The sequence below is a fragment of the Lolium perenne genome, chromosome 3, assembly GCF_019359855.2.
Source record: "Lolium perenne isolate Kyuss_39 chromosome 3, Kyuss_2.0, whole genome shotgun sequence".
Taxonomy (NCBI): Eukaryota; Viridiplantae; Streptophyta; class Magnoliopsida; order Poales; family Poaceae; genus Lolium; species Lolium perenne.
This window is the reverse complement of record NC_067246.2, coordinates 140,037,116-140,059,677: the sequence shown is the minus strand read 5'-3', so window position 1 is coordinate 140,059,677 and position 22,562 is coordinate 140,037,116. Positions and strand designations below refer to the sequence as shown.

The 22,562-nt window shown below is 43.5% G+C and overlaps 3 protein-coding genes across 6 annotated transcripts; 1 reads left to right on the top strand and 2 right to left on the bottom strand.

Annotated features, from left to right (window-relative positions):
- Positions 1-623: 623 nt before the first annotated feature.
- LOC127342606 (S-adenosylmethionine synthase 4) lies at positions 624-3,551 on the top strand. Of its 2 annotated transcripts, none has more exons than XM_051368592.1 (2): positions 624-721; positions 2,125-3,551. In XM_051368592.1, the coding sequence occupies exon 2, from the start codon at positions 2,135-2,137 to the stop codon at positions 3,323-3,325; it is 1,191 nt and encodes a 396-aa protein (XP_051224552.1). In that variant the 5' UTR covers positions 624-721; positions 2,125-2,134; the 3' UTR covers positions 3,326-3,551. The 2 variants fall into 2 exon arrangements, with proteins under 2 accessions (XP_051224552.1, XP_051224551.2); XM_051368591.2 differs by having other exon boundaries at positions 625-721; positions 2,106-3,551.
- Positions 3,552-4,761: 1,210 nt separating this feature from the next.
- On the bottom strand, positions 4,762-9,955 carry LOC127342605 (squamosa promoter-binding-like protein 1). 3 transcript variants are annotated; one of them, XM_051368589.2, is made up of 12 exons: positions 9,548-9,953; positions 8,820-9,422; positions 8,118-8,290; positions 7,813-8,025; positions 7,648-7,715; positions 7,486-7,560; positions 7,288-7,395; positions 7,003-7,120; positions 6,757-6,898; positions 6,543-6,684; positions 5,815-6,429; positions 4,762-5,373 (listed from the first exon to the last, which is right to left on the bottom strand). In XM_051368589.2, the coding sequence occupies exons 2-12, from the start codon at positions 9,329-9,331 to the stop codon at positions 4,915-4,917; spliced, it is 2,625 nt and encodes an 874-aa protein (XP_051224549.1). In that variant the 5' UTR covers positions 9,332-9,422; positions 9,548-9,953; the 3' UTR covers positions 4,762-4,914. The 3 variants fall into 3 exon arrangements, with proteins under 3 accessions (XP_051224549.1, XP_051224545.1, XP_051224546.1); XM_051368585.2 differs by having other exon boundaries at positions 7,288-7,560; positions 9,548-9,955; XM_051368586.2 differs by lacking the exon at positions 9,548-9,953 and having other exon boundaries at positions 7,288-7,560; positions 8,820-9,535.
- Positions 9,956-15,844: 5,889 nt separating this feature from the next.
- On the bottom strand, positions 15,845-20,351 carry LOC127342604 (CBL-interacting protein kinase 1). The gene is made up of 13 exons (XM_051368584.2): positions 19,949-20,351; positions 19,799-19,861; positions 18,183-18,254; positions 17,976-18,083; positions 17,749-17,829; positions 17,597-17,650; positions 17,396-17,521; positions 17,081-17,287; positions 16,891-16,992; positions 16,501-16,617; positions 16,344-16,412; positions 16,185-16,259; positions 15,845-16,097 (listed from the first exon to the last, which is right to left on the bottom strand). The coding sequence occupies exons 1-13, from the start codon at positions 20,135-20,137 to the stop codon at positions 15,987-15,989; spliced, it is 1,374 nt and encodes a 457-aa protein (XP_051224544.1). The 5' UTR covers positions 20,138-20,351; the 3' UTR covers positions 15,845-15,986.
- Between the last annotated feature and the right edge of the window lie 2,211 nt (positions 20,352-22,562).

The window sequence follows — 22,562 nt, the reverse complement described above, 5'->3', positions numbered from 1 at the left end:
GATCCAGTTGCAGCGGTGGAGCTGCCGTCGGGGCTCGCCGACAACGAGGACGTCGTCGAGGTTGAGCCGCCCATGACACCGTTCATCTGATCATTTGCCTGGAAGTCGAAGTTGTTTTTTGCAGCCGGACTATGACGGTGATTCAGTGGCCGTATGCTGGCCCAAACATCATATTCGAAAACCTATTCGAATTTGGTGGCCGTGTGTTGGCCCAAACTTTATATTTGAAAACCTATTCGAATTTCTATGCTTTTGTTTAAGTTTTTAATTCAAATGATCTATCGGGGCTGCCGTATGAGGGGCGCTGGTGTGGGAGCAGCTCCCACAAATGGAGAATGTTATGCCGACGCGATCCATACAGCAGTGTCGGTGTCCATACCGACGTCCTCCATACGACAGTATCGACATCCCTGCCAACGACTATTTAAGACGGGCCCGGTGGAGATGCTCTAAAACAAGGCAAATTGCAGCTCTGACTCCGCCCCCACTTTCCCAAGTGCGTGCGAGGCACAGGCACGAGGCGATCATCTAGGTTGGGTACGGGTCGCTATCCACCGTCCGATGCCATCCAACGCCCACTCGCCCGCCTCCCGCGTATATAACCCTGAGCCCACCTCCTGCGTCGGCGAAGCGGGTCGGATCTCCTACACCATCATCCTCTGCTCTAGTGTCGCCGTCATCAACTCGCCCTGCGCCGCCGCCGCCGGGACTAGCGAACAAGGTGAGGCTCCCTTCCTCCCGCCGCTCCTCCTCTTTCCCAATCTACTTCAGCTGCTATCCTCGTTACGATCTACGAAGCGAATTCCTTTTCTTTGGCTTCATTTTGCTTCGGTCGCTATCATCCTCCTATCGATCTCATACGTGTTTGCTGTGGCTTGTCGCGTGGGGTAGAAACGACCGTCTCTTGCTTCGTCACCATGCTATTCGCAGGCGAAATTTGTAGTTATTTTATGCTGAACTTGTGGATAATTGTCGCCGCGGTGCAGATTCGTAATGAGCTGCTAGATCATCGTGATTGGGGATTTGAGTACCCTTTGGTCTGGCTATCCTTGGAGATTGGAAGTATTGCAGCCATTATTGTTCATTTTAACTAGTCGAGGGGTTAGCGTTGGTCACCCCTGCACACATGTATTCCCGTGTTTTTGCCAGATTATATTGTAATTAGAGATTTAATTTCATGCACGGTCCATTTTCTGAGATTTAGTGCTGAACAATGGCTTTGGAGGGGAAGTTTGGTCACAGTTTAATTGGACGGGTAACTTATGTCGTGTATACGAATTGGATTCTGTTCTGAGAAGCTTATCCTGTTAAGAATCGAACTTTTGATGCTGATTCTTTTGTTTGTGTACTATTCTCCTACTTGTACAACTGATCTTTTTGGGGCTGATTAGGCTACAATTCTGTCTGTATTCTCTATTCCGACTGCCAACATTTTACAATCAGAGAGACAACGACGCTGGTTCACACAGCTGCTAACATTAGTGAGCAGTTCACCAGATAACTGTAACAAGCTTAAGAAAGTTTAGTCAGTTCCATGAAAAAGTTTCTCCTACATTGTGAAATTGCCGCCTGGGAACAGATTTACATTTTGCATAAGCTAAACAGAGATCTTTTGTGCCTGATAAGTGATAACAACCATTCCTTTTATTTTAGACAATTGGACAAGTCCAGTGTTTTAGAGCACGGCAGTCAAAATCAAGATAACAATATGTGCCAATAATGTCTAGTCTCCATTCTGCTTACTTCACACAACCACTTGCTTAAAATTAACCAGCTGTTTGAACAAGATAATTAAACTTCATTCAAGAAACTAAAGATAATAGGGACTAGCCAGGTGGTCTCCAGAGTGTACTTCGCATTGCTTTATGGTGTGGTCACTTGGATAGCTAATCATCACCGTGAGTGGGGGAAGGGGAGGTGGTGCTATGCTGCTTTGTCTGTTATGCTTTTGGATAGACGAAATGCTTGTGCATGCATTGACTTGTTGTCTTTAGTTTCATTATATCAGAGTAATTTGGATATATCTCAAATCTGTTTATTCAAAATAAGGCAACCCTCTGGTGTGTTTTTGTTGGTACTTATGAACCATTAATGGTCTGATACAGATCATCTTTTTTTACCTAGGTCAAAGAAGATGGCTGAAGTTGAGACCTTTCTCTTCACATCTGAGTCTGTCAATGAGGGACACCCTGACAAGCTCTGTGACCAGATATCTGATGCGGTGCTAGATGCATGCCTGGCTGAAGACCCTGACAGCAAGGTTGCTTGCGAGACATGCACCAAGACCAACATGGTCATGGTCTTTGGTGAGATCACCACCAAGGCCAATGTTGACTATGAGAAGATTGTCAGGGATACTTGCCGTGGCATTGGTTTTGTGTCCGATGATGTCGGCCTTGATGCTGATCACTGCAAGGTGCTTGTCAACATTGAGCAGCAGTCCCCTGACATAGCACAGGGTGTCCATGGCCACTTCACCAAGCGCCCTGAGGAGATTGGTGCTGGTGACCAAGGACATATGTTTGGATATGCAACTGACGAGACTCCCGAGTTGATGCCCTTCAGCCATGTTCTTGCTACAAAGCTTGGTGCTCGTCTCACTGAGGTCCGCAAGAATGGAACCTGCGCATGGCTGAGGCCTGATGGTAAGACCCAGGTAACTGTGGAGTATCACAATGACAATGGTGCCATGGTGCCTATACGTGTCCACACCGTGCTCATCTCTACCCAGCATGATGAGACTGTCACCAACGATGAGATTGCTGCTGATCTAAAGGAGCATGTGATCAAACCCGTCATCCCAGAGCAGTACCTTGACGAGAAGACCATTTTCCATCTCAACCCATCTGGTCGCTTTGTCATCGGTGGACCTCACGGCGATGCTGGTCTCACCGGCAGGAAGATCATTATTGACACTTATGGTGGCTGGGGAGCTCATGGCGGAGGTGCTTTCTCCGGCAAGGATCCAACGAAGGTTGACCGCAGTGGAGCATACATTGCAAGGCAGGCAGCAAAGAGCATTGTCTCTAATGGCCTTGCCCGTCGCTGCATCGTCCAAGTTTCTTATGCCATAGGTGTACCTGAACCACTCTCGGTGTTTGTTGACACATACGGCACAGGCAAGATCCCTGACAATGAGATCCTCAACATTGTCAAGGAGAACTTTGATTTCAGGCCGGGCATGATCATCATCAACCTCGACCTGAAGAGGGGCGGGAATGGGCGGTACCTCAAGACGGCGGCGTACGGGCACTTTGGAAGGGATGGCCCGGACTTCACCTGGGAGGTGGTGAAGCCTCTCAAGTGGGAGAGCCCTTCTGCCTGAGCAAAGACTGACAGCTCCATCTTGGAACATTTTCCTATCACATTGTCTCAGAACATCTTAATGTTACCCATCACAGCATGTAATCTCAGGTCATGACTATAGTATCTGCAAGTGTCTGGAAGGTTCTATTCCTGTCGTCTGTGTGTTACAGGAGCTTCTAGTATCTTGTGTGGAGGTTCTATTCCTATTGCATGTGTCTGGAAGGTTCTATTCCTATTGCATAGTATCTGCAAGTGTCTGGAAGGTTCTATTCCTATCGTGAGCTTCTAGTATCTGCAAGTGTGTGGAAGGTTCTATTCCTATTGCATGTGTGTTACAGGAGCTTTCTATTGCGGGTTTGCTGCTTGTGTTCTTTTCTGCTCATGTTATGGTAGCGAAAAGATAGAAACTATCGAAGAAATGAAACTTCATACTTTTTTGCTTATCATACTGTGTTGGGGGACAATTCTGTCGGGCGTGTACAAACAGTTCACACAGATGCTGTCTGTAGTATCCGTCCACATCATCTATGGAGCTTTCTATTGCGGGTTTGCTGCTTGTGTTCTTTTCTGCTCATGTTATGGTAGCGAAAAGATAGAAACTATCGAAGAAATGAAACTTCATACTTTTTGCTTATCATACTGTGTTGGGACAATTCTGTCTGGCGTGTACAAACAGTTCACACAGATGCTGTCTCTAGTATCCGTCCACATCATCTATGGACCGTCACAATAAACATCTTTCACAACGCGGTGTCTTTCTGGCTATCTCTAACACCCCAACTACTTCTTAACTAACTCAAGTTCTATTGTTGCTTATATCCTGAAAAGTACTTTTGGCTTCTGAGCTCCAGTGCTCTTGCCATTTTTAAAAAAATAAAAAAATGTTCATTAGTTATCAAAATATCTGAAAATTAATTTTGTAGGTTGTCAGTGATACATCTCACAATCATGGAAAATCTCAACCCAAAATTCTTTTTACTTTGTGCTAGACAAAAATAACAAAATCTGACATGTTTTTAGAGATTTGAAAATGACTACTCAAATCTGCTCTTTTGTCTTTTTTATGTAGCTTAAAATATAAAGTATTTGAAATTGATATTTTACACATTTGTGGGATACATTATTGGCTATATGTAGATTTTTTTCAGAATTGTTTGAAACTCAAAAATATGATTTTTTATTTATTTAAAAAACGAGATCACTAGTGCTCATGTGCACCAAATCTCTGTCCCTTATATCCAGGTTAATTACTTCCCTTATTTCACTTGAACTACATGGGAAGAACAAAAAAAAATTAAACGAAGCAAATACCAGACCAAAAAAAGTGAAATATTGTGTACCAGTGGTGAGCTATGTATGTATAAATTTTCGTTGATACGTAGTTTGATTCGTGGTCCAGACAAATGTGGGCAAAATTCTCCTGTGACTTCGTTTCTCTCAACCACAGCAAGTAAATGTTAAAATATCCAATGGAATTTCAATACGAGCAGTGTACGGCACTCTATATAGCTTGTATAATATACAGATACAGATATTGCACTTCTGCTTATCAAGTCCGCAACAGCACAAGCATCTGGAGTCTATAGACTAGCTCACTTGGCAGTCTTATCACTTGGGGCCCCAACGCATAGAGTTCCAGTTGAAAGGGCCCCTCACACCGCCGACGCTCGGGGGGCTCTGCATGATCAAGCCTACGCAGACACAGACGGCAGCAATGGCGACCAAGGATAGCACCGCAGGCCTGTTCGACAAGAACCTGTTCGGACGGGGATGGTAAGCAATGTGCTGGAGCTGGACACATTGTCTGCAGCTAGGTGATTGCTTGTCGTTATGTCTGCTTTTCTCCACATGAAATGCGGTTTGATTAATAGACTTCGATCGACCCACATGCATATGAGTGGTAGATGGACTGCCAGTCATGGAAAGAGACACGTGGGCTTCAGGTAACCTGCTGTTGATTTTGTTCTGAACCATCTGGATGTAGGATATGTGTCCTCTCCTCCGAGCGTAATCCTCTGGAGTGTACCCAGTAGCATCACGGGCACTTTTCCAGGTTTTCAATCCTAGCTGTCACATTTAGGCTGAGTTAAGAAACAAACAGAAAAATTGCGAACAGAAGCCATATAGTAACCATAGTTCCGATGACTGCAACAAATTCTCAGAGTAAATGAGATCTTTGATCCAACACTCATGTAGAACTCTGTTGTGACAGAATATACCACTACAAGATCTACTCAACATGGTTCTGATTACCAAGCACACTAAGTTTTGAGACAAATTTCTTTTGTTTTTCTATAGAGTAGAAAATTAATTCCTCAGGAACATAACTTGAGATGAAAATGCTCGCGCAGAAAATGTTGGTTTACTATGTTTCCGGAGAGGGGCATAGGAAGCAAAAACAATAGGCCTGCGAATGTAGTTGTCCAGTCTAATTTGCAGAAGGGAGCAAAGAAAAGTAATACATTTATCAATTCGGTTACATTAAACATGAGAGTTTAGTGTAAGTACCTGTTGAGGATCATCAGTTAAAGCATCTAAAACCTCAGCAGCATCAGTGATGCTAGCTGCAATATGAAGAGGTGTTATATTTGATGAACCAGTTACGTCAGGTGTGAACAGGAACCGAACTGGTGCCACGGCTCCACTGTCCACCGGTGCAGACTTCATTGTGTATGTTAACAGGAAGTTAACCAAAGGCTTTGAACGCTTGTTGACAGCGGTGAATACTAAACCTTCTCCCAGGACAAACTCAAGTGGTGAGGGGACATCCAGATCAATATTACCCTGGAACAAGGTGTCGAGAAGCTTCTTTACAACAGAACACCATTCCTGATCAACCGCAAAGGATAGGAGCCATCTAAATCTTGCAACTGGAAAACCCTCAGTACAAAATTGTGGAGCCTCAGATGTAGCTCGTGTATGGCTCCTTTGAAGAAACCAGCCTATCTCATGTAGAAACTCTAAGGCACGGCTGCGAGAAGCCATCAGGACCTCTTGTTCTTCCAAGGTATCACCAAATGTAATTATGTTCAATTTTTCCTCCAACATTCGGATCTCAGAACATATAGATTCTTCAGCAACAATAAAAGGAAAGGAAAGGCTGCTTTGATCATAATCTTCAACCTGGAAAAGGATTCAGAAATTAATTGATATGAAAGGAGAAATAAGAACATATACAAAAAAACAAAACAAAGAATACATCTCTATATCGCAAAAAGAATCAAAAAAAATTGCACCTCTATGAACCCTCTTCCACTTGTACTATGAAAGGAGCAAGAGAAGGTCAGGCATTGAGGGCCTTGCTGCATCATAGTATCATCATGTAGTTTTTCTGTTGCTTCCTGGATTAAATATTTGCCACCAAATATACAAAGTAATCTGAAATGAATATCAACATTATTGTCAGCTAAAAAAATCCCAGGTCAGTGTATACTGATGCGTGATACCTACCTTGTGGTTGGTTGAACTATGTTGAAACCTCTCACTGAGAAGTTTGCTGTTGAATAACAAGCAGCTGCAATAGGAGTTACAGACAGTATCTGATGCTTGTCACCTATTATGGGTTGCCAGGGAGACACTAACATAAGCCTGCCTGCCAAGAAAGGGAAGCCACAAACATAAGATGCATTTGGTTGGGAAGGAAAATAAAATATATAAGGAACAAGGATGGAAAAGAGAAAAATAAGGTGAACAAACCATTGCAACTTAATGTCAGGTGGTCCTGCACCCTAGCATACAGCCATCCTATATCCCAGAAACCATGAGTCGATATGCTACAAAGATTTTCTATCCAAGGAGCTGGATCGACATTAAGCTTTAGAGAAATTCAGACAAAAGAAAGAGAACAGTAAGTAAAGTTTGTGATTCTCCCTCCAAGGTTCATAGCGTAGATTTTCCTAATTGCATTGGTATGCAGTTATTCACTAGTAACCATAAAGAGGTATGTGTATCAAGATCACTGTTTTTAGAGCACAACACTACCTTATCCCACATCCAATTAGGAAGGCGAAGGTAAATAGTTAAAATGACACAACCAGGCCTAATATAGCTTTCCAAATCACTTGGGTAATGTGATAACCAGTTAAGGATCTGCAAATAGCAACGATTTGGTAAAAAAGACTTGTGAGGAGATAAATTTGTTAAGAGACACACTATTCCAGTTTTCACATGGTAAATGACCTGTGCACGTAGATCAGTAGGAAAATCGTTTGGCTCTTTCCCAAAGAGCTTGAAGACAATTTTATCTGTTCGGCTCTGCAAATGCTGTGGGCATCAGCCATACTCCAGCTAAAATGGTTTTAGTCAGCAGGAAACTTAAGAGAATCGACATAAATAATGTACCTCATCATCTTCGACATAAGCATCATTCAGATCAAAATTCTTCATGTATCTTTTTACTGGAGGCTCTTCTGGGAACACATGTCAAATCGCGCATGGACCATTTAATTTCAAATGTGGTAATTATTTTCCTTCTGCAGCAGGAGCAGGTAATAAAAGGGTATTTACCTGCAGAGGATTCAGTTCCAGGAATTGGTTGTCCAGCTTGCTCTTGTATGGTAAATCCATTCACAACATAGTTGCCAGCATTTGATGATATTGCAGCAGAACTTGCATTCTTTAGCATATCTTGATATGTCTGTGTGCTAGCAATAGCAGCAAGGTTCTTCAAAAGATTAACCAAATAGTCCGGACCATTGATTTGCTCAGATGAGCCACCAGCTGCCATAACATAAGAATGAGGTTCCATGGATGGATTGTGTGAATCGATAAAAATGACTGTAGAAAACTGTACATAAATGCGAGAAACTTACAATCTTGTCCAGCAAGTTGTCTCAACAGGAGGAGTAAGGTGTTGGTTAGAGAATGATTTTCACTTGAGGAATTCCCAGCCTGGGCTGGGGTTTTCCTTCTCCTTCCATTATGTTTTGCCAGACGTGAGCGGCAGCTCTTCTTCCCTTCATCAAATTCTTGAAGAAGGTGAAACCTGACAGAGAATATCAAATGATTCCCTTTCCACAACTCATGACCACTGATTGAAAAGATATAGAAAATAATTTTGAGCATGACGAAATTTTGAAATTCATTATAGTCATGATTCCTTCTTTTCATGTACACCTTAAATTCAGATCATGCTTCAGTTGGGAGCATTCACCAGATTACTTGTCGATTAACGGATCATCAAACTATAAATAGGCTTAGACATGAACAAGCTGACAATCATGATTAGAATTGTTGGCTCGAATCATATCCATTCATGTATACAAAACAATATTGATATGTTCTTGATTCTGATACTCAGAGGTGAAACCACAGAGAAATTGAGAGCAAATAACACGTCTGGATGAAGGCATTTTCAGTAGAATTAATTATGAGTATCTGACATGTGCAAGTGAATATTCTGTGATTAGGTAACGCTTTCCTCGTAAATGAATTTAAATAATGCTCAAGGTACAACAAGTAAGTAGTAACATCGCCAGCAACAGTAACTTTACACAAAGAAATTGCTAACTGACCTGCTGCATTGCTGACAGAACCGATGCTCTATGTTTTTTATACGAACAAGAGTGGACTTGGTATGTACTTCACACACCTTGTGCCTCTTGTGGTAGTCCCTGCCGTTGCGGAGATCAGCGTGGCAGCCGTCAACTTGGCAATATGGAGCAGAACTAGAACATGCACCTGCTGCATTTAGAGGTCTCTCTTCTTCGCTGCTCTGTCCTCTCCTAACAACAATCCTGTCATGATCCCCGTTAGTGACCACAGCGATGCTGCATCCCTCGTGATTATTCGCCGTTGAAACTCTCCTCCTCTTGTCAGCAACACCAAAACTGGTACCCTCATCAGCATCCCTGCTGCCACGCCCGGACGGAGCGTCGGAATTTGATGACGGCGTGGCGAGGAACATGTTGCTGTCCCATCTCCAGTCGTTCAAATCCCACTCGTGGCCCTTCTTCTTGTTCTTGAGACCACTGGACATTTTCTCCAAACCAGTTTGGCCGCCTTCCTGCAGGAATCTGGCTTCCATTTAGCCCCTTCCCTTTGTGGATCCTCCTGTTATTGGCACGGGCAACCAAAGATCTCGAATTTCAACTGCATCCCCGACTAAATTGCATCAGCTGCGGCGGGATTGAAGATTGAACACACAGAAATCAGCATACGCGACCAACCAAACTATTGCTATCTTGGAGCAAATCTTGATCTGAGGAAAATAAATATGTCATCAAGAAGCAAGAAACTACACCAGCTCATGTGAAGACAGCGCGCTGATCGTGCAGAAGAGATTGGCCGCCAGAAGAGGAAGTAAATACTGAGGGATGAGAGATAAAGTCTAAGTCAAAGAATTGGGCAGGGTAGGAAGCAGCATCATCATCTCCCCGGTCATGGACATGGGGCGGCGGAGTGGAGTTGGTTGGACTTGAGAAGACGATAGGTGGACTGAGGATTGGGGAGACCTGGGGCGAAAGTACCTCGGGGAGGCAGAACCTCCCCGCGCCGGCATGTATATTCACATCATCGAAACCTCTTTTCCCTCCCCCAACTGGCGTTTGGCAGCTTGCTCGGACAGCGACGGCACGAGGTGCTTGGACCTCGGAAGAGCAGGACACTCCTTTGTCTTTGGACCTTGGTTACCGATCGGCCCTCAAGTCTCAAGTGCGCGCAGAACTGCGGCGAGCCGGCCGCGGAAGTTGCTCGCGGTTTCTGACACTATAGTGGAGCGGAAGGGCATGTGCACCAGTGCACCAGACAAGAGAAGAAACACAGAATAATGGCATTGTAACCAGGATAATACCCTATTAAATTTTCTTGTTCCTTTTCTTGTATACATCATCATGGCATCATGCATCATATCATCCACAAGATTTTATCAAATAAAAATTATTTTTTCCAATAAAAACTATTTGTGATTTCCTTCTCATAATGGTTTATTGAATAAACCTTCCCTCTATCTAATTCTTTTAGCAAAAACCCAAAGAGGAAAATTTAACAAAATAAATACTTTAATGTTTTGAAGTTACAAATGTTGTGAAGTGTATATGTGGATTGCCTAGCCCTTTCCATTAGTTCGGACTTTTGGTTCAAGTGGCTAGTGCATGAAGCTTAACATGGTATCAGAGCCCCAGGTCTCGAGTTCAAATCCTGTTTTTCGCAATTAAGCCTAAAAATTGATGTTGTCCCCCTCTTTAGCCACCGCTGTTTCGGTGTGCTCTTCTTCTTTCACGTGTTGACTTTCTCTTCTCCCGTCACACGCGAGTGGGGGTGTTATGAAGTGTATATGTGGATTGCCTAGCCCTTTCCATCAGTTCGAACTTTTGGTTCAAGTGGCTAGTGCATGAAGCTTAACAACAAATTCTTCCTGGTCATGGTTTGGTTTGAAAATGTTTTCACAATCTCTTTCAAACCTAAGGGGAAACGAATTTGGAAAATAAAACAAAACCATAGATCTACCCGGGCCCTCTTCTCTCTAGCTTTCTTTTCCTTCCGGAGCAGCCCAATAATGCTAACCCAGCCCAGGCCCGCATACCCCTTCACAGCCCTCCCTTTTCCATCCAGTTGTCTTCCTCTCTCTCACGAGAGGAGCGTGACCCGTATTCATTTGCGAGGAGCACCTCCACCCACCTGCTCCCCTCCCTTAAAGCCGCTTCGACGCCGCATCCCGCAAACCCTAGCCCATCTCCCTCCTAACCCGCCGCCAGCAACTTTTCCCTCTTCTTTTCTTCTTCTCTGCAAGTTACTGGGCGCCACCGCACCTTCCCCCGCCATGGCCCCGTCATGGTTTACATGATACTAGTACAGTATGTTTTACTTTTCAAGAATCCAGTGCTTCCCGTTTCTAAAATATTTTAAAATTATACTTCCACATTTCAAAAAATTGTCAAATTTTTTTCATGACACATGTCCTGAATACTCATGGGAAGTTTTGGTAGAAATTACATTGTATTTTTGAGCTATAGGGAGAAAAACAAATTTGTGGCTGTATAGGGGCAGATATTTGTCTTTTTTATAGCTTAAAATACAACATATTTTTCTCTAAAAAATTTACCATACCTTCGAAATGTTTATATGTATGTGGGTATTTAATTTCAAAATTTTAAGAATTCAAGAAATATGATTTTCAAAAGAGCTAATTAGGCTTGTAGTCCAACAACTTGTCTATCATGTGATGATTTGGTCCTACATAGGCTGAGGTCCTACAACTTGTAATCATGTGAAGATATGATTCTCAATCAACCAGAGGCTGACATGTGGCATTATAGTTTTCCCAAAAAAAGCCTATTATTTTTATTAGGCACATGTGTCCTTTGATGACAGATATTTGTCTTTTTTATAGCTTAAAATACAACATATTTTTCTCTTAAAAATTTACCATACCTTCGAAATGTTTATATGTATGTGGGTATTTACTTTCAAAATTTTAAGAATTCAAGAAATATGATTTTCAAAAGAGCTAATTAGGCTTGTAGTCCAACAACTTGTCTATCATGTGATGATTTGGTCCTACATAGGCTGAGGTCCTACAACTTGTAATCATGTGAAGATTTGATTCTCAATTGGCATTATAGTTTTCGCAAAAAAAAAAAGCCAACTCACAACCCAGTGCTATAGCTTACAGACGACTGCCACCTGAGCGAATACAATTCGGTTATTTTTCAGGACGTTGTCTTATTATACTTGTTACTGTTAGTCTGTCACTATGTAGTGGTTGAAATTGATGGTGTGCAGCGGATAAACAAACATCTATTCTTGTTGGTAAAATAAAATAAAATAATTAGGATATATTATTGACATGCAACCAAAGAAATATTAAGCTACATCTATATCACAATCCAAAATTAGGGGAAACATACTCTAGCAGCAAGAAACCAAATGACCTTTTAGTATCTTGGATTTATTTGGCATGATTTTTTTAAATAATATGTTTATTTTATTAAATTTCACAAATATTACTTAAATCCGAGGAATTTTAAAAATTATATGGCCTAGGCCAATAGTTCACCGACAAGGACCTTTCAGCCAACAATATGTCAATTAATACTTATTGGCTAAAGTCCGCCGATAAGTACTAATTGGCATACAGTTGGCCGAAAGGTCCTTGTCGGCGAACTTTTAGCCTAGGTCGTATTATTTTTAAAAATTCTTTGATTTGGGTAATATTTCTGAAATTTAATAAAAATGTATTATTTAAATTGTTTTTAGCAAGGTGCATGCCAACAACCTGAATATTTTCCATCAATCAAACTCCTAAGTATACTTCAAACATTTTGCATTACATGGCGTACTTTCTAAATGAATCGGGCTTGGATTGACAATTTCCGTGTATGCATACAATTTTTTAGTATTTTGCATTACACTACGATTTTATAGTCTTTCATTAATTGGGTCAAAAGAACCTGTCGTATATGCATAAAACCTCTGATTTTGATCTGAAGCAAAATAGTCATATCCCACTAACCTGAAACTGAGAAAGGTGAGCAGAGTTGAAAAATCCTCAATCATGCAGTTTCATGGACATTAATTTTATCATATGCGCGGAAGGTAGCTCCGAGCTGGGTATCTGGTGATTTTGTCTGAACTTTTAGTATAGGCACGAATGACTAAGGCAACACCGTGGTACCAGGCCACGTACGGGACAAATCAGATATGCTAAGTAAAACCAAAAATAGAAAATGTATAATAGTACAACGTCCTCAAGTAGAACATAAACGTGTAATTGCTGTGGTGGCAGCGGTCCGTAGGCTATAGCACTTATTTGTTTCGCACTGACGGATGGGACACACATGTAAGATAGTATCAAAGGCCACATGTGCCAAATAAAAATATTAGGGGCTTTTTTGCGAAAACTATAGAGCCACATGTCAGCCTTTGGTTGATTGATGACCAAATCTTCACATGATTACAAGTTGTAGGAAGCTTCACAATTTGCAAGATGTAGGACCAAATCATTACTTGATAAATAAGTTGTTAGACTACAAGTATAATTAGCTCTTTAAAAAAATAAAGGGCGCTTGTGCTCATTTGGCAAGCAAGCTGCAAAAAATGCTGGTTTCACGCTCCACGGTAAAGCATACTGATTGAAACGAATCGGCAGCGAGATGACCAATGAATCCTTTCGTAACTCATCATTTATTGGTAAAAATAGAAAAATGTATAAAGGAGGAGAAAAAACAATAATAACGTGATCCCCAGCATCAAGAATTTTACTCACAATGGTTGGTCATATATTCATGATACATAATGGAAAATGGAAAGTGGCATATACTTATTTACATACCAAATCCTATGATAGTTCGCACATTGAGGGAATTCACGCCACTCTTTAAAAAGAAAAAAGAAGGTTGGTTACGCACTTTCGAACGAAATCTAAGGTCACTTCCTTCTTAGCCTGTCACATGTGTAGTAGAAGAACATTATTCGTCTCGGGCGGCAGCAATTTAGATTTGCGGCACCGACACTTTCAAGTTCGTAGATCTTCAGAACCGACTTTGTCATCCTCCCCCCCTCCAAATTGATAGCCCCAGCATCAAGAATTTTACTCACAATGGTTGGTCATATAATCATGGTACATAATGGAAAGTGGCATATACTTATTTACATACCAAATCATATGATAGTTCGCACATTGAGGGAATTCACGGCACTCTTTAAAAAGAAAAAAGAAGGTTGGTTACGCACTTTCGAACGAAATCTAAGGTCACTTCCTTCTTAGCATGTCACATGTGTAGTAGAAGAACATTATTCGTCTCGGGCGGCGGCAATTTAGATTTGCGGCACCGACACTTTCAAGTTCGTAGATCTTCGGAACCGACTTTGTCATCCTCCCCCCCCTCTCTCTCCAGCAGTTGTGTGGCATCACATCTCAGAACCGGCATGTCCTCTTCATCTTCGTTGGCAGGATCTCCCCGTAATCTCCGCCTATGGTAGGCCATCCTTGTTGTCGCTCGCGGTTGTAGGACCATATAACCCTCGTCCCCACTGTTAGCTCGTTAGTTTAGCCTTATGGATGATTTCGTTGTTACTTATGCATCATCGATTTAATTAGAATGAACAAATGGATCTTATCATTTAGGAAGCAGCCCTCGTAGCTGTGATTCAGGCTTGGATCCTTTTGGTCCATAGGAGAGCAGTTGGTCGCAATTTCAGGGACGTGGTCAGATATGCTCCCATGCTTGAATGTGATAGAAGAGGATGACAATCTGACGTACATCTACAACTCAAACGATGTTGAGGTCGTGAACAGGTAGTGATCACATTTAGTGTTAGAGGTTGCTTCAATATAGCATCCACGCCGAAGAGCAAGTAGCAATGTTCTTTCAATTTTTAAGACATAATAAGAGATTTTACAGAAGATGGAGGGGATTCACCGAGACAATGTCCCACTATTCCGAGGAAGTCGTGTACGCTAGAGCCATATGGTCATTGAAAACATACTTTGTGTCCTCTGGGCAACATTCATCTCCCTCTTCTTCTTCTTTTTTCTGTCATACTGATCCACCTTGGACTTTAAAGGTGGATTTGGTTTCTTACTCGAGCATAACAAAAAGCATCCTCGGCAATCTTCTTCAATATCGACATGGAGACAAACACGCTCGTCATTTGATGACAAGATGTGGAAATACGGTCTTTGAGGAATCACCCAAGACATGTTTCCGTCAAAAGGCATGATGGCTTGAGAACTTTCGCTTGATCTATTTATCATCCACATCCTTACTTTTGTGATCCTTCATGCATGAAGACCCGAAGCGTCACGAGTCTTCGATATAGTTTTTCGGGCGACACTATGTCATTCATCACGAACTCATCGACTTCAGTTTGGTCCGCCGCTGAGGTAGTAGCATATTGAGTTGGTGCATACCCATAAGTCCAAACTTAAGAAGAGTAATACATTTCAACATTTTCTTCCTCCTCTCTGGTAAGAAGCTCGGCGATAGTCCGAGGACTCTAGAGCTGTTCTGGAAGGACAATGACGAGGCGGAGGAGAAAGAAGAATAGGAGTAATCGAGTAAGTATGCTCCATCAGTCGATCATGCGCCAGCTTGAAAAATTCAGTCGAATTCTGCACCGCAAGACTTAAATTCTTAGTACTGATTTTTTTTTTCCTAAAAGTGTGGCGTAATCCTGTATTTTTCTAAAAAGGAGTCATAATCCGGTTCTTGGTTCTGGCTGAATTTCTAGTTGATGACATGTTACCCTGTTCCTACACATATCATTAATTCATCCCGTGCAGCTCGGTTTTCATTCTGCACAAGCCATCTTCGAAATTCCTACACTTATTATGCATTTTTCAGTCCGAAATCTAGCTCATTCATCTGATTGTGTATGATGTGAGACTATCCAGTTGTTTGCACTGGATACAGGGATCAGTTTCTTTTTTGTACATAGTGGCAGTGAGGTATATTGCATGTATCAGTATATGGTCATGGTCAGTAACATGTGATCAACTAGTTTTCTTTTTTTTCCAGACACATCAGGTAGTTTTCTGAATCGCTGTCTACTGCTGATATTTTCGTTTCATATCATAAAAGCGAATGGGGGCAACAGATGGACAAGAATTGAATCACTTCTTTATATTTCAACTCGTTAGATAATTTGCACCACTTTCTTTGTACACTATCTGCATGATCCTAAGCTACGCCTATAGCAAGAATTTTCAGGAAATGAGAATTTTCCTCATTCCCCGTTTCTCAGAAACCCGAGAGAGGTGATCCTCCGTCGAAGCTCGCTAGATCAGGGTCCAGAGATTCCGTTATCTGCTCCTTGCACACCCCCAGCTCATCAGATAGCTTCTCGCACAGCTGCAATACATTCTCATCAGTATCATGCAAATGTTTTTGTTGTTTCATCATAAGTCAAATTGTTGGTGAGATGGTGTTCGCTGTTACCTCTCTATACAGTGTACGATCTCCATGGGATTTCTTCAGCTCAACAACATACAGAGACGGCCCCAATTCAAACACCTGAAGATCAGAACTGGAACTGTTAGTATAGCTGATGTGTTGTCCGTATTGCATTTTGTACACACTGAACTATCCTGCAATTACCTCAGCACAGGCAAGGAATGATGATGGATCTCTTGCGTTCTTTGGATTTTTGCACTTCGTGACTTTGAGCTGCAAAATAACACGATTATCAACTTTTGGTTGTTCAATCACTTACTTCAACCATGGTGATGTGATGAGAAAAGATCTGAATATTTACCTTATTATGCCCCCTCTGAGCTTGGAATCCCATCACTGTCACGACATTCTCGATCTTGTCAAACAAATACTTGGGTGAATGTATGGATGTGAACCGGATCTTTCTTTGAGACACATCCTGCAATGGATGCAGACAATGGTAAGGTGAGATGAGTAATATTCATTCCTTGACGTCCACATTCAATGTTAGTTGGTCATCGTATTCATCCTAGATTCAGAAGAAAAAATGTATACGCTATTAGGATTATCTGAGTGTTTCAATAAGTATTGCAAGGTTACGTGATGATAGCTACAATGTCTTATGATGCTAATAACACAGCTCAAAACCTTCTTTTGACAGGATGAGTGATTTCACAAAGAAGCGGCCGAAAAGAGAAGGGGCTGGACGAACCTCTTCCTCAAAGAAACCTGATAGATCAAGAGAAGACGCCATCCCGATCAACTGAAAAGCGTTGATATGAGTAGGCTTTTCCTGTCCGGCTTCATCAATTTGCTTCAGGATAAAGATATCACCAGTCAGCTTTGAGAAATACTACTGATTAGAAGTACTTCAGATCTAACAATCTAGAAAACGGTTATACCTCTTTCTTTGAGAGAACTGGACCGAGGTTTATATCATCATCATCATCGTATGGAGCAGCAGAAACATAGTTCTTCCGAAACCATTCATGTTCTTTGATCCCTGCAATGGTAATCCTCTTCAACGGGTTTGGTTCAAGAATCTTACGAAGAAGATCCTGTGCAGCCGGCGACAGCCACTTGGGGATCTGCATATCTCCCTTGAAAATCTAGACCAACAAAACAATATAAAACACCATCATGAGGACGATTTCAACTTTGAAACACGTGATAGACTGATAGTGCAAAATAAAAGGATGTTTTATCTGGAAGCCTACCTTTTGATAAAGGACAACAAGATTCCGGTCATCGAATGGAAGGTATCCAACCAGCATTACGTAAAGAATTACTCCGCAAGACCAGATATCTGACAAGGAGCCATCATAACCTCTATTCTGCAAAACCTGCAGAAATTTGGTACCAAATTAGCACCTACAGGAAGTAGTTTTTAAGTTACTTTCTTGCTGTAACTTTCTTACCTCTGGAGCAATGTAATTAGGGCTGCCACATGTTGTATGCAACAATCCATCAGTCTGAAAGATAAAGTGCACATAATTAGTAATCCGTGCATAGATTGGATTGATTTTGTATAGAAAAACCCATATTCAACCGAGTATACAGATCAGCGTACCCCAAGATGTTGAGGCAAAGCGCTGAGACCAAAGTCGGAGATCTTTATGTTGCCTTTTCGGTCGACGAGAACATTTTCTGGCTGTAACAGAAGAATGAAACCATACTTAAGATTTTGTATTGCTGATGTTAAGAGTAAAAAAATAAATAAACATGCGACTGAGGAAGCATGCCATCGTGGTATCTGCGACGTAAAATAGCAAATAAAGTAAACCATTTAATAAGTACCTTAAGGTCTCTGTGGTAGACACCTTTATCGTGGCAGTAGGCCAAACCGTCAATTAGCTGCTGAAACAGCCTTCTTCCTTCTTGTTCCGAAAGTTTTCCTTTGATGGCCTTTCGTAGTTACAAGTGAAACAAAAAAGAGCGTCAGAAGATCTAGCACCCGATTTATAAGGATAAGACAAGGTTTTGAACAGGATTTTCGTGGCTTACGATCTTGTCAAAGAGCTCGCCGCCATTCACGAACTCGAGCACCATGTAAATCTTTGTTTTGCTAGCTGCAACCTGAAGGAGGTAGATCACGGGTATCACCAACTGTATATTACTTTCAAGATGCACATGGTAAACACAAGAACATCGTAGTATGAACGATAGTAAATTTCCAACCATTCCCCTAACTACATATGTGTCAAAGAGAAGAGTTGTCTGCAATTATAGTCCGTATAGGACAAGCCGACTTGCACATAATTGCGATAAGCCAGATAAAGTTGGCAGGGCATCATAATTGCGATTATGCGGTAAGGCAGTGACAAGAAGACTTGTTTCTTTTGTGGGGAAGTGTGACTAGATTGATGTTTAGATAAGGCGTTTAGCAGGGCATCATGTTAGACAAATACACACCTTGGCCTTTTTACTTGGACAAGTTGTGATTAGCCGATCTAGCTAGCCCTTGTACTGTGTACAACTACTGATATACTTATGTGCAGTGTTTGTTGTTTGAGAGGCTGGTGGTTTGGGTAGCACACGAACCAAACGGGGCGTTGGGTTGGTAGGCAGCTGTTGGTGATGCTTGGGGTCAATCACCACAGAATAGCGTTCGTCTCATCTCATCAGGGAAGAGAGAGAGAGAGAGAGAGAGAGAGGGAGAGGGAGAGGGAGAGGGAGAGAGTGAGAGAGGGAGAGAGAGAGGGAGAGAGAGTAGTAACGAATCCAATCCGCAAGACCAGGTGCAGTTGAGGGCGCCGCGCAACAGGCGGCAGAGTAGGTGGCCACAACTGCAAGGAACGAAACGCTCAAGGACATAGAGACAGACAGACGTGTGCGGGACCCGAAGCTTTTAATTGCACGGATAATGAGGATTTAGGCTCGCTCATCACACGGTGGCCCAGGTGTCAGCGGGACGGGCCGACCTGGGCTGGGAAGGCAGCCACATGGCTGACGTGACGGCTTACCTTGGCTTGGACGGAGGTAGAACGTGCTGGGTGGGCCTCATGCTTCTCATGCTTCTGTAGAGGGAGTTGGGTGGGGACCCAGCCTTGTGGCATCCGCTGACGTGGACTTAATCGGGCCATTTCTCCTACGAAATATACTAGAGGAAATTCTAATTCTTCAATGGAGTTTCAGTGCAAGTTAATTTTCTCAACCAGAGTGCTAGGCTGGTTTGACGGTGCGTGTCACGGTGGCGCGAGCGAAACCGGCGGTGAGGTGCCGTGCGGCGGCGGTTGCGTTGCTTACCGTATAGTATTCCTTAATTTGCGTCTCGTACAGGATACCACGAAAGCTCATTTCCGTTTTATTTATTTATTTACTACTGTATAAGGCTGCCATTAGCGGTAGGGCAGTACTAAACCCCCTCCGTTTTTACCATCCGCTACTGGATAATCCCCTCCACGCAAGCAAGCCCAACTCCAACTTTATTTTTGTCGAAAAGGAGATGGAGCGAACCAGAGCCGCTAGACAATCTTTACCGGAAATTACTACAGTACTGTAGAAGCGCTAGAAAACACTAAAATAATTCTGGTGCTAAGCGCGAGAGGTGGAATGCTCCGAGACAAGAAGCAGAAGCAGCAGATGGAAGGTAATTAAAACCAAGTCTAGATTCGGCGCACCTCATGCAAGCGGACGACATTGGGGTGCTTGAGAAGCTTCAATGTCCCGATCTCCCTCCTGATCTGCGCACCCAATCACAAAATACGAATCAGCAATCCAACCCGAATCACAAGAGAAAATCGGTGGAAGGGAGCGGCGGGAATCGGTACCTGGTCGTCGAATCGGAGGGAGAGGATCTTGCTGCGATCGAGGATCTTGACGGCGAAGTGGGCGCCGGTGGCGAGGTGGCGCGCGTACTTGACCTTGCCGAAGTTGCCCTCCCCGAGGGTCCGCCCGATCTCATACCTCCCCAGAAGCGACGACCGGGTGCACTGATCCTCCTCGCCGCTCTTCACCATTCACAAACGCCTCCTCCCTCGCGAGATCCGAAGCCGACAACCGGCCGGCTAATCTGTGTTTCCTGACTCTCTCTGCGTGTGTGTTTTCTTCTTTGGTGGATTGGGCGAGAAATGGAATGGATGAGGCGGGTAGGCGGAGGGAAGAGTCAGATGGCCGGCTACTTATAGCTCCGTCCTACTCTGCTCTCTGTCTTCTTCTTCTCTCCGGCTGGCTGTCTGGCTGCCCCCGTGACCCGTGTGGTTCCGTGAGAAGCCAACAAGCAAGCAAGCGCACACGCAAACAACTCGTAGCTCTACGAGAACTAATAAAAAGAAGGAAATAAGAAAACCGACAACCGGGGTTCCGGTCCTAAATGCCCGTGTCCACCTCCACCCAGCAAAACCATACATGCTTGTTTCATTGGTCCACGCGCGCCTATCTGTAACGTGTTGGAGAGCTACGGTGACCAACAACATTCCAGTAACATTCGGGGCCTAGCTTGGACTAGGAACCAGTCCATACGAAACCATCTATCAAATGATAAGAGCATAGGAGCGACGAATAGAATTACAATTACGGGGTGCGATTCTTCTGTACGCATGAGGGGTATTTTGAAAACACAAAGCCCTTATCACAGAGGGCGGAAGATGTCAAGTGCTGAGTCAGCTTACATATAGAACCCAACACATACGTAAACGCAACAGCAAACATAAACATAGAATTAAACGGTACGCCTCACGGTCCAAGGATGCACACGACAACAATAACAGCATCATAGGAGGACCGATATCCGATGCGGAAGATGGACACGCACGGATTAGAATGGCAAGGTCGCCCCGCCTTCAAACATTTCATGGTGTCCGCCACATTTCAATGGTCGGCCCATTCAAGAAAATAGCACACATAACTCTGAAATACTAAGAGATGATCCTGAAAAATCAAAAAGAATGCACTAGCGAGATCATCCACTCAACATATAGTGCCACAAATTTTAATCATCTGGCAGATACAACAAAAATTAACATATTGGTGCACAAAAAATTAACATATTAGTGCACAACACAGGGTATTGCAAAAACACCTCTCGAGCACATAGTAGTGCCACATATTATAATCGTTGGCGGAAGTATCCAAGATTGGCTTTACACATCATAATTACGGACCTCATCATTACGTTACCCAAATTAATGTTCTAACAGATGTTCCTACGATATCAGGGAGAAAGCACATCTGAACTATTGTGCACTACTATGTATTGTAGAGACATTTGCTGAAAACTCTAGTCACTGATATAATCGGACATTTAGAAACAATCGTGGACAACTAATGTGGTTGTACACAACACATGCTAAATGCAAACTATCCATGTTTAAATCATCCGCCAAATAATGCAAACAACCAGCCTCATATGAACAACCAATAAATGGATACATACTAATCATCGCCTTTGCATAAATCGGCAATTTGCACAAAAATAACCCAACACTTAAAGAAAAGCACAGACTGACCCTCCGGCGAAACTATTTCACCCATCTAACCCTTTTGTGTGGCGCCCCGCACATCGGCGCCACACATGCCAGTGTGGCGCCCCTCATGCCGGCGCCACACACCCAGCCGACGTGGCGCCCGCGACGCTGAGCTGGTCCGCCGATCCGACGTGGCAGCATGTGTGGCGCCCCTCCCAACGGCGCCACACATGCCCTTACAATTGCCCAAAACATACTGTGAGACAATTCGTCTGGGACTTAGCCGTTTTGGCGAGGCTCTCTGTGTGGCGCCGACGCCACGGGCGCCACACTAGCATTTGTGGCGCCGATGCCACGGGCGCCACACAAAGAGCCTCGCCAAAACGGCTAAGGACTTATCGTCCGGAGCCCCTGGATGTTTTCGACCCAGAAGTTGATATACGTTGGCATGTGTGGCGCCGATGCCATGGGCGCCACACAGTGCATTGTGGCGCCAGTGTGGAGGGCGCCACACGTTGACTTGTGTTAAAAACCTGAAAAATCCTACCAAACTCCAACAGTTTTGAGTACAACACAACAATGGACACAACAAGTAGCAATTTCAGAACCGCCGGCCGCCTTGGAGTCTTGAAGAAACAGAGAAGAAGAAGAGGGTCGGGCTGGGGACGGGCGCGGGCGCCACACTTAAGTGGATGTGTGGCGCCCGTGGCATCGGCGCCACAAATTCTAGTGTGGCGCCCGTGCCATCGGCGCCACACAGAGAGCATCGCCAAACGGCTAAGTCCCAGACGTCCGGAGCCCCTGGATGTTTTCGACCGAAAACTTGATATAAGTTGGCATGTGTAGCGTCGTTGGGAGGGGCGCCACACATGCTGCCACGTCGGATCGGCGGACCAGCTCAGCGTCGCGGGCGCCACGTCGGTTGGGTGTGTGGCGCCGGCAGGAGGGGCGCCACACTGGCATGTGTGGCGCCGATGTG

What these genes read in the sequence shown, in the direction of transcription:
- LOC127342606 (XM_051368592.1), top strand. Translation starts at nt 2,135, where the DNA reads ATGGCTGAAGTTGAGACCTTTCTCTTCACATCTGAGTCTGTCAATGAG.
- LOC127342605 (XM_051368585.2), bottom strand. Translation starts at nt 9,331, where the DNA reads ATGGAAGCCAGATTCCTGCAGGAAGGCGGCCAAACTGGTTTGGAGAAA. An exon ending in CTAATTGGATGTGGGATAAG is followed by an intron (nt 7,121 to 7,287) that starts GTAGTGTTGTGC and finishes ATTTCTCTAAAG; the next exon opens with CTTAATGTCGATCCAGCTCC. An exon ending in TAACTGATGATCCTCAACAG is followed by an intron (nt 5,374 to 5,814) that starts GTACTTACACTA and finishes TAAATGTGACAG; the next exon opens with CTAGGATTGAAAACCTGGAA.
- LOC127342604 (XM_051368584.2), bottom strand. Translation starts at nt 20,137, where the DNA reads ATGGTGAAGAGCGGCGAGGAGGATCAGTGCACCCGGTCGTCGCTTCTG. An exon ending in CTTTGCCTCAACATCTTGGG is followed by an intron (nt 17,651 to 17,748) that starts GTACGCTGATCT and finishes TTTATCTTTCAG; the next exon opens with ACTGATGGATTGTTGCATAC. An exon ending in CATTCCTTGCCTGTGCTGAG is followed by an intron (nt 16,260 to 16,343) that starts GTAATTGCAGGA and finishes TCTGATCTTCAG; the next exon opens with GTGTTTGAATTGGGGCCGTC.